Source organism: Leopardus geoffroyi, chromosome E1 (genome assembly GCF_018350155.1).
Source record: "Leopardus geoffroyi isolate Oge1 chromosome E1, O.geoffroyi_Oge1_pat1.0, whole genome shotgun sequence".
In the NCBI taxonomy this organism is placed as follows: Eukaryota; Metazoa; Chordata; class Mammalia; order Carnivora; family Felidae; genus Leopardus; species Leopardus geoffroyi.
The window spans coordinates 38787410-38798430 of NC_059330.1; the positions used below are offsets into that span (position 1 = coordinate 38787410).

Sequence of the window (11021 nt, forward strand, 5' to 3'; positions counted from 1 at the left end):
TTTGTTTTAATATCATGACACCAATGTGGTATCTCTGTAGCTCGTAGGGGTTGGAGTTCTACAGGATAGTGTCAATTTTGGAGAAATACTCTAAACACCAAGTCTAATTATAGTATTGAAAGGGGAAATTTGTTGTTTGTTAGTTTCTAAAAGCAAAAATAGCACATCAAAAGTAGCAGAAGAGGAACTGTAAATTTTCAAGGGATGGTTTAAGGATGAATGGTTGTTTGGTTATTAAAAGGATGTAAAAACTTTTATTACACTTAGCAGTGGAACATGTTACTCCTCTGTAAATTATTAGTTCAAAATGGAGTATTTCAGACTCAGAGAATGGTACTTAAGGGAATAGATAAAAAGTAGATGCATGAAATAATTTACCTAGCTACTCCATCCTCAAGGAGGTGGATCATAAATCCCCAATCCTTAAGTGTGGGCTGCACATAGTGACTTCCTTCCAAAGTGCACAGTATGAAAGAGAGGAAAAAGAGTAACTTTCGAGTAGAGAAACCTGACAAACACTACCTTAGCCAGATGAGCAAGATAACATCAAGGGTGATAAAGCATGTTGGCAGTACGTATCCTTAATACGATGTGATGGGAATGGCACTTTACCTCTATTGTCTTCCACCCCAGTACCTATAACCTTAGTATAATAATGAGAAACATCAGACAAATTCCAAAAGAGAGGCATTCTGCAAAGTACCTAACCAGTGAAGGTCAGGTCAATGTCATCAAAATTGTCATTAACTGTCAAAATTATCAAAAATAGGAAATGTCTGAAAAACTGTCACAGCCAAGAAGAACCTAAGGAGACATGATGACTTAATGTACTATGGGATTCTGGAGCAGAAAAAAAGGGCATGAGGTAAAAACGAAGGAAACTAAAAAGTACATGCTTTATTTAATAGTAATGCATCAGCACTGGTTCATTAACTGTATGAAATGTACTGTACTAATGTAAGATGGGAATAGGAGGGAAAACTAGGTGGGAGCACGTGAGAACTCTGTACTATACTCCCCATTTTCCCATAAATCTAAAACTGTTTTAAAATTAAAAGTTTATTTTAGAAGAGTGGACACATACTTTCAGCAAACAAACACGACTCGTTTAGTTTAGTCTCTCCTCACAGTAGTCAAAGCTTTTCACACAGGATTTATAAGGATCGATTTACTTATAATAACTGGGAAGCTACCAAAGGTACTTTGACTAACACTGGAAAGTCAAACTACTAGGGAATTAAAGATAATGCCTAAATCTGTCTCCACTATCACCACCTTAAGAAAGGAACAGTTGAGACTAAACCATGAATCTAGACACAGTAACTGACATGGGTGGATCTGACTCACTGAGTCACATTTCATGGCTTCAGCTATGTAGGTATAATTAACAGTGACTCAAAATGAAATCACTGACAAAGGTTGCTCCTGGACCATCTGAGATAGTCCAAGTACTGACTTGGCTCAAAGGAAATAAAACTGAAAACTCTTGATCTCACCCCAAATAATCATTCTGCACCCTGTCTGAACCTTGGTCTCTTTACCCACCAGCTTACTCAAAACCACCACCCAGGGTGTCCCACCGCTAAGAAATAGACAACAAACAGGCCACCAAACTGGTAGCCAAGAAGGAACCATGAATGACGGGGCACGGTCTCTTTCAGAGCTCTGTGATCTCGACTCATTTGTCATCCATCCCCACAGGCAAAGCAGAGCTGGGGATCTTGCCCTTTCAAATGGGTCCGTTTTCAAAAGAAGATTACTTCACAACCCTAGACAAATTTGCATGGGGGTCTCCCCACACCCTCTGATACTGGGATGTGGAAAATAAAGGTTAAATGTTCCTCTCGAGTGGGAAGGGCTGGAGATGCCTTGTTGGCGCACTAGTGGTTCCTCGGGTTCTTCGTTTGGGGGGTAGGAAATGCAGTTAGGTAAAAATCGGGTGGAAGAGTTTGGAAAAGATTGTGCACACAACTTCAGGCAGAATTCATGAGAACCAAGGCACAGGAAATTTCCACAAGCTCTTTGTGTCCTGTGGGGAGGAAATTTCTCCAACGCTTCTCCCTCTCTCCGGTCCTAATGTAATTGCATCTCTCACTCGCCTTACCCCATCGTCCCACTGGGGGCCCAACAGTGTTCCTCTCGTAGATCTCTTCAGCCTCCAGAAAGGTTAAGTAACCGAAACGTGCAGCCTTGACTTCTTTAACTTTACTCTTTCCTTCTCCCAGGAGCCGTTCACAGAATTAAGTCGCGGAGAGCGCGGGAAAATGACACCACCAGTCGCCAGGCGTGTGGCGCGAGGCACTCGCACGAGGGCGGCCGAGTGTGCGCGAGAGGGCGGGGCGCTCGCCTCCGGCGCTCGGGCCCAGCGCGCGCCGGCCCCGCCCCCGCGCGCGAGCTCCCGGAGCGCGCACGCGCGCTCTCCTGGGCGTCCGCTCCGCGGTAGCGACGGACCGGTAGGGGAGCTGATCCCGGCGGTTTGCTCCGCTCTGTGGAGGAGAGATGGGGAGGCGTTGGGCTGGGGCTGAGGTAGGAAGGATCCCGCCCCTCGACGCCTCCCTCGACGCTAGCCCCTGAGCCGTGATGCGAGCGTGGGCCCTACTCTCTGCGGTGCTCTGGTACCTCACTGGAGGTGGGGCTCCTCCCGCTCGGTCCTCCCCCCACTGCCTTGTCCCTCTTCCCAGTCCTGTCTCCTCCGCTTCTCCCCGCCCTAACCCCACTCTGAGCCCCGGCTCCTCTTCTACCGAAAAAGTCAGTGGTTTCTTTCTTCCGCAGCTGGAGGTCGGCGTTCTTCGGAACGCACAAGCAAAGGTTTCATTTATGGCAAGCCCGGACACCCAGGTACTAAGGACTCTTCACCCGCAGAGTCTGTCAGAAGAGCGGGGGGAGCAGTGGACCTGCTTAAGGTTCTTCCAGCGGAGGGAAAGGGAGAGAAAGTTCATTGACCATCCACCTGGTGCTTGGCACTCTCGTCCTTTCATCCTTACAGAGACCCTGCCTGCTACACCTTAGTGTATCACCTGGCCTAAAGTCGCACAGCTCGTAAGGAGCTAGGATTCAATCCAGATCTTTCTCTGATGCCACCTTTCTTCCAGGCATCTCTACTGCTTTGCAACATGCAAGGCCCACTCAGTGATTTCCAGGGCTGCAAGTCCTCTGTTTGGAGTTCCTACACATCCTTTAAGGCTCAGCGCAAATGTTGTTTATCACTATGATAACACTTCCCCACACTCCCCAAGGAAAAATTGGTCCCACAGGCTAACTTGAGATAACTTTGGGATAACTTTGGGCATTTGTCATGTTTGGAAGCTCTCCATGTTTGGAGTCCCTCCCCTTTTCGCCACCTGCCAAACGGTGGGAGGGTACCTTCTTTGTATGTTCAGGGGCTGGTATTCAGTAGACTATTTAAAGGTTTTTTTTGTTTGTTTGTTTTTAATTTATTTATTTTGAGAGAGAGTGAGTGCCAGCAGGGGAGGGAAGTGCAAGCATGGGAGGGAGAGAATCCCAAGCAGGCTCTACGTGCGGGAGCCAGACCCAGACAGAGCTGGATCCCAGGACTCTGGGATCATGACCTAGGCAGAAACCAAGTAAGCATCTGACGCTCAGCCCACTGAGCCACCCAAGGGCCCCCCTTTTCTGATCTTTAAATTGATTCCACTAACCCTTCAAAAAATTGATTCAAGTGAGTTCTGAATCTGTACATTAAAATGAACTAAATGCATCATGTACATTTTTATAAACAAAACTATAATATCACAGAAAAAAAAGAATATTTACTATCAATCTAGAGTTTTAAAAACTTGTAAGAAGCAAGAAGGAATTTATATTCGTATTCTAAATGTTATAATGATAGGCTATTTTTTCAAATAGGGAAATCCAAAAAGAGTTAGTGTGTCCTTGAGACAAAATGGTAGGACGTGTATTTCTTAATTTTGCTAATAATATGGCTATATGTTATTTTATTTTGTCACAGTGAAATTATATGTAAAATTACATCATCATAGCCCAGTCCTTGTCTGTATGGATTTTAGACGTGCTAAAAAAGAAACAGTGGACCCCACCTACATATGGATTGGGCCTAATGAAAAGCCATTAACAGGTAATTTGTTTGATATCAGTATCTTCTTTTAAAATGATATGGACTTTTTTAAAAAGAAAAGCACTGTCACTTATTGGAATGAACAAATTGAAATTTAATTTTTTTAATGTTTATTTTTATTATTTTTAATGTTTATTTATTTCTGAGACAGAGACAGAGCATGAGTGGGGGAGGGGCAAAGAGAGAGGGAGACACAGAATCCGAAGCAGGCTCCAGGCTCTGAGCTGTCAGCACAGAGCCCAACTTGGGGCTCAAACTCCCAAACCATGAGATAATGACCTGAGCTGAAGTCAGTCGCTCAACCGACTGAGCCACCCAGGCGCCCCTAGTGTTTATTTATTTTTGAGAGCCAAAATCAAGTCAGTGGCCCAACCGACTGAGCCACCTAGGTGCCCTGAAATTTATTTATTTTTTAAATTATTTTTTTTAAGTTTTATTTATTTATTTCGAGAGGACAGAGACAGCGTGAGCAGGGGAGGAGGAGAGAGAGAGGGAGAGAAAGAGAATCCCAAGCAGCCTCTGCACTGTTAGTGCAGAGCCTGACGCAAGGCTCGAACTCACAAAACCGTGAGGTCATGAACTGAGCCAAAACCGAAAGCTGGATGCCTGGGCCATGCAGGCACTCCTGAAATTTAATTTTAACTGGGGTTTCACTTGCTCCATACTTAGACAAATCATGTTATGTATCTTGGTCTGTGCCTTATTTTCTCTGTATGTAAAAACCAGCATACAAACCTTTTGTACCTTACTTCTCAGAGCGGTATTAGTTCAAAAGTTTTTATAAAACCTAAAAGTTATCTTTGTAGTATCTGTATTGGAGATGAATATCCAATATATACTTTTTCATGATGTTAGAAGAGTTTTGGGGAATATTAACATTAATTTCTGTTTTACATGAGGAAATTGTGTAGTACTACAGAGCAGTATAATTTCATTTACTAAGTTACTAGCATAAACCAATTGAAATTAGAGGCCAGGAACCAAGTTAAAGAAAACCAAAATATATTTCAAAAGTGTGCTTACCTCATGTGGCTTTCCACAAGAGTATAACAGAATTAAGATTTCTTTTAATTCTTGAAGTTAAATGTTTAAATAGTCCGTTAATTTTTAAATTTTTGTATTTATTTGTAACCCCGAGTTTACTAAATAGTGTCTGAATTGTTATATGTTAAACAACCAAATAATTTACTATTTCTGTTTAGGAAATAATCAAATAAATATAACTAAAACAGGAAAGCTGATGGTGAAAGATTTTCTGGAGGCTTTGTCTGGACTTTACACATGTATTCTTTCTTATAAGACTGTCAAAGCAGAAACCCAAGAAGAAACAATAGTAAAGCAGAGATATGACTTTATGATCTTTGGTAAGACTATGGGCACGTTTTAACTTATACATTTAGTTTGGATAAGAACTAAGTGTATGGTCTCTTCATTTAGTGAGAATGACCACACAAACTCTTAAATTGACATCTAGATAGTATGTCCTTAACAATCCTCTTTCAGCCTCCCACTTCCCACCCTCTAGGTATGCAAGTATAATCTACCATATCACAATTTTGCCAAGTAATTTAAAAACTGATGTTAATTCTATAAAAGCAAATTGATGATCCTTTTCACTGGACTGTGCTGAGAGCAGTGACACTTTCTGCATTTTAAGCTATTCCACCATTTTATTTTTTTATACTGTTAACATATCTATCTATCCAGCCATTTCTTCTCTTGTACTGATTAGATAACATATCAGATGAAAACAACCTTTTTTCATTAAAGTTATTAGTTTTATACATTTTTTGAGAACAAACTGGTAAAACGTTTTTATTAGATAAATTTCTATGCTGATTTGCAAGATTAATGGGATTTCATATTACATGTTATTTGCAAGTTCTTTGGTAGAAGAAATTAATGGTAAGCACAATTGTTTTTATTCTCATAATTTTTTAAAGCCTATCGGGAACCTGATTACTCATATCAGATGGCTGTACGTTTTACCACAAAGTCTTGTGAAGGAAGATATAATGACCTGCTTTTTAGAGTGCTGAAGAAAATCTTGGATAATTTAATCTCTGATTTGTCATGCCATGTCATAGAACCATCATATAAATGCCATTTTGTTAAAATTCCAAAACATGGCCTCATACATGAGCTATTTATAGCCTTTCAAGGTAAAAAAAAAATTTTTTAACATTTCTTTAATGTGAGATATCTTACAAATAGTAGGCCCTAAATGTTTGTTACGCACTAAAGTATATTGTTGGTCCTAGCCTGGTTATGGTTTTAAAAATTAATGTTTTAATTATTTACCTTAAACGACGATATATTTTTGCTTACCTCTTTTTAAATTTTTTTAAATAGGCTCCATGACCAACATGGGGCTTGAACTCACAACCCCAAGATCAAGAGTTGCATGCTCTACTGACTGAGCCAGCCAGGCACCCCTGAGCAGCCAGGCTGCTTATCTTTTAGAAGTCAATATCACTTTATAAATATGGCCTTTAACTATGCAGCTAATATTTAATTTATGAATTCTTATAAAATTTTAAATTGTATTTTTGAGAAGAACTTAATAAAAGAGAAGAACCAAACCAAATTTATTTCCATTCATTTTAAACCCTTGTAGTTACTTTGATTAGCCCCCAGATGGAGTGAAATAATAATGTATAAATTATTCAACTTGTGTATTTTACTTTATCACTAAGATTAGATAAACACATGCACACATGCATACTAAATTCAGCACTGGAGGCTTTGTTGGAATGTTTGGAACTTTTTAGAATACTTTTGTGAAGGTATTTTATTTCTCTCCAGTTAATCCTTTTGCACCAGGGTGGAAAGGTGCATGCAATGATTCTGCTGACTGTGAAGATATCACTAATCATAATATCCTCCAGGTAAGAATTTCAGTGTAGGGGGAAAGTATTTGAATAGTTAACAAAGCTGTGTAAAAATTGTGAATACTTTATTTTATTAATTTAAAAGTTTCTTCAAAAATCTATTCCTCCATGTTGTGAATATTTATCAATAATAGACATTCTAAGCAGGTAGATTTAAATTATTCTTTTTAAAAATATAAAGTATTATTGATTTTTGGCTTTAGTTTTTAAAATTTTTTTAATGTTTATTTATTATTTTTGAGAGAGAGAAAGAGAACACGAGGGCAGGGACAGAGAGAGAGGGAGACACAGAATCTGAAGCAGGCTCTAGGCTCTGAGCTGTCAGCACAGAGCCCAATGCGGGGCTCAAACTCACAAACTGAGAGATCATGACCTGAGCTTAAGTCAGATGCCTAACCCACTGAGCCACCCAAGTGCCCCTATTTTCAGTTTTTACTTACTATTTATTTATTTGTTTGTTTACTTATTTTTGAGAGAGAGAGAGAAAGACAGAGTGTGAGCAGGGGAGGGGCCGAGAAAGGGAGACACAGAATAGGAAGCAGGCTTCAGGCTCTAAGCTGTCAGCACAGAGCCCAAAGCAGGGCTTGAACTCATGAAGGGTGAGATCATGACCTGAGCAGAAGTCGGACACTTGACTGGCTGAGCCACCAAGGCGCTTCCCACCCCCCACCCCACCGCCACCAACCACTGGTTTCAGTTTTTAAAGCAGAGATTGTGAGAGTCTGGGCCATCTCAAGATGTTTTGTTTTGGAATAATACATCTAGAATAATATGTAGCTCTCCAGGTTAATATTATGTATTTCTTCTATGATAGAAGAATGGACCCCTGGTTTTTGTTTCCCAAATGGCAACTAAGTAGCTTCTTGAAGAACAACCCCACAATCATGTAATCCTAGGTTAAACCAGTAGTTCTTCCAAAATTGTATCTATGCTGGTCATTATAGTTGCTTTCCCTCTGCCATTCTCAGAAGCTAAGGACATAGTCTAAAAAAATCCCTTTACTCTCCTGATTTAGTTCCTTGAGCCCTTAATATTGTGCATGGCTTATGGAAAGCACTCAGTTAATATTAATTATTATTAAATTCTGTGCTCAAAAAATAAAATGTACATTATTAGTTTTAATGCTGATTAGAGAACAGTTTTGGTTTCCATTTTGCTTGGCTCTTTGGAATAAGAAATAATGAACTCTCAGTTGTCTACACATGGAATAGACATGCTGCAAATAATTTAAAGCTCAATTTAATTTTTCTTAACCATTGCACATATGAATTGACAATAATTGATAAGGTCAAGGCTAGACTAATTTTCGTATTTACACACAACTTTTTAGGAATTCATCTGCTGCATAAAGCATGACATGTTTGTACTATGTTTCATCGCCTCTGATACAGGAGGATAAATTTGGTTCACAGTTTAGTAACTGTACTTCTCTCTGGTATTTTAAAATCTTAGGCAAGAGATCGGATAGAAGAATTTTTCCGGAGCCAAGCGTATATTTACTACCACAACTTTAATAAAACTATACCAGCTATGCATTTTGTGGACCACAGTTTTCAAGTAGTACGTATGGATAGCTGTCGTCCAGGCTTTGGAAAAAATGAAGGTCTACACAGTAATTGTGCTAGCTGTTGCGGTAATTATAAAATATAAATATCTAAATATTTAGATTATATGGTCAGAAGAATAGATGAATAATTCCCTTAGGATAATTGAATATAGTGATTCTTTCACAAAAAGTTATATTTAAAGGGAAGTAAAATTCAAAGCCCAGATTTCTAAATATAATTATCTTCATGTATATTAATTTTTCCTAATTCATTCTTTTGTATTATAATACATCTCTGTAGTATTCTGAGTTAAGCTGCTAGGCTATGAAGGAAAATGACAGAATGGTCCTACCTAGAAAACAGCATTAGAAGTAGGAACTTGTAAATGGGGCACTGCAAAAGATACTATAAAATGCTGATTTTAAAGGAAAAAATAGGATTCTGACTTTCTCCTACCTTTAAGATCATCAAATTACAATGTTTCAAACTCATAATCTTTCACAACTTAATTGGCTGAACATTACTCAGTATAACATGGGTATAGAAACAGTGTGATATTGAGGGCAGATTTATATTACTAGTATAAAATACCTCTAACTGAAATTATAATAATCTACTCCATGTTTTTTCCTCTACAGTGGCTTGTAGTCCTGGGACTTTTAGTCCTGATGTTGATGTTACTTGTCAAAACTGCGTTTCTGTCCGTATTTATGGAGCTAAATCTTGCACATAAACTTCAAACAAAAAATCGTAATATGAAGACTAGAGGTGAAAGTATTGTTACTTGCTTGTGGAGGTGGGGAACATAAGATAATTTGTTCACATCCCAGAGCATCATAGATCCATTAAGTAAGATCAGTAAGACCAGAACATTGGAAACCATACATTTTAGGAACTTTAAAAAGATAGTTGACATGGCATTTGTAAGAAGGAATTTAATGTCTCCAGTGTACAAAGGAAAGTGTATTAGTGGATGATTTTCAATGAAATATGTTTTGCTGTTTACAAACTGAATTTGTTGCTCTGTACTTAAGGGTATATTAAGATCAAAAAGAGTAGTGAAGTATAATATAATAAAAAACTTTATACCTCCCATATATTAATTTGTTTGAAATCACTCTGATATGATATAAAGGCCTGTATTTTACTGTTGTAATTAGAACCAAAAAAGTTATTTATTTTGGTCCCTTTGCTTTTAGTTTTTAAAATAATTAAGACTTTTTAAAAATACAGTTTTAGATTTATAGAATAACTGAGATATTAGAGTTCCACATACCCACTCCAGCTCATGCCATCACCCCTTTCCGGTTTCCTCTATTATTAACCTCCTGCGTTAGTGTGATACATTTGTTACATTAATGAACTAATGTTGATACATTATTATTAACTATAGTTCATAGTTTAAGGTTCATTCTTTGTATTATACAGTTCTGTGGGGTTTGATGAATGCATAATGCCTTGTGTTTACCATTACAGTTTCATACAGAATAGTTTTCACCACCCTAAAAATCCTGTGTGCTTTACCTATTCATCTCTCCCTCTTGCTCCACAACCCTTGACACCACTGATTTTTTTATTATCTCTATAATTTTGCCTTTGCCCAAATGTCATGTACTTGGAATTATATAGTGTGCAGACTTTTCAGGCTTGCTTCTTTCACTTAGTAATATGCATTTAAGATTCCTCCATGTCTCTTTGTGACTTGATAGATCATTTTTTATTGCTGAGTAATATCCCATTGTATGGATTTATAAAGGACATCTTGGTTGCTTCTAGTTTTGGGTGATTATGAATAAAGCTGCTGTAAACATTTGTGTGCATGTTTTTGTGTGGACATAAGTTTTCAACTCAATTGCATAAATACCTAGAAGTGTGATTGCTGGGTTGTATGGTAAGAATATGTTTAGTTTTGTAAGAAACTGACAAATCATCTCCAAAATTGGTTTACCATTTTTGTGTTCTCACCAGCAATTAATGTGTTCTTCTTGCTTCTCATCCTCACCAGCTTTTGGTATTTTCAGTTTTTTGGATTTTGGACATTCTGAGGTATATAGTGGTATTTCATTGTTGTTTTAATTTGAAATTTTCTAATGACATCTGATGCTTAGCATCTTTTCATATAATTATTTGTGTATCTTCTTTGATTAAGTGTCCAGATCTTTGTTCATTTTTTTGTTGGATCGTTTTATTCTCTTATTGCTGAGTTCTAAGAGTTCTTTGTATATTTTAGCTACAAGTTCCTTACATGTTTTGAACATATTTTCTCCCATTCTTTCCCTTCATTCTTTTAACAGTGTCTTTCATTAAGCAGAAGTTTTTAATTTTAGTAAAGTCCAACTTAGCAGTTTTCTTTCATGGATCATGCTTTTAGCATCATACCCCAAAACTCTTCACCAAACCCAAAGTCATCTAGATTTTTTTCGTTATATTCTAGAAAGTATATAGTTTCATGTTTTGCATTTAGGCCTAAAATTAATTAATTTTGTG

The 11021-nt window shown here is 38.0% G+C and overlaps 1 protein-coding gene across 2 annotated transcripts; it reads left to right on the forward strand.

Annotated features, from left to right (window-relative positions):
- The first annotated feature begins 2423 nt into the window (after window positions 1-2423).
- On the forward strand, window positions 2424-9631 carry ZPBP2 (zona pellucida binding protein 2). 2 transcript variants are annotated; one of them, XM_045488707.1, is made up of 8 exons: window positions 2424-2629; window positions 2773-2838; window positions 3971-4096; window positions 5299-5460; window positions 6040-6258; window positions 6902-6984; window positions 8440-8620; window positions 9173-9631. In XM_045488707.1, exons 1-8 carry the CDS (start codon window positions 2581-2583, stop codon window positions 9265-9267), a joined length of 981 nt encoding a protein of 326 aa, XP_045344663.1. In that variant the 5' UTR covers window positions 2424-2580; the 3' UTR covers window positions 9268-9631. The 2 variants fall into 2 exon arrangements, with proteins under 2 accessions (XP_045344663.1, XP_045344664.1); XM_045488708.1 differs by having other exon boundaries at window positions 2424-2615.
- The last annotated feature ends 1390 nt before the right edge of the window (window positions 9632-11021 follow it).

Excerpts from the sequence above, each read along its gene's own strand:
- ZPBP2 (XM_045488707.1), top strand. The coding sequence starts at position 2,581 with ATGCGAGCGTGGGCCCTACTCTCTGCGGTGCTCTGGTACCTCACTGGA. Across the intron at positions 4,097-5,298 it reads TAATGAAAAGCCATTAACAG|GAAATAATCAAATAAATATA; the intron begins GTAATTTGTTTG and ends ATTTCTGTTTAG. Across the intron at positions 8,621-9,172 it reads TAATTGTGCTAGCTGTTGCG|TGGCTTGTAGTCCTGGGACT; the intron begins GTAATTATAAAA and ends TTTCCTCTACAG.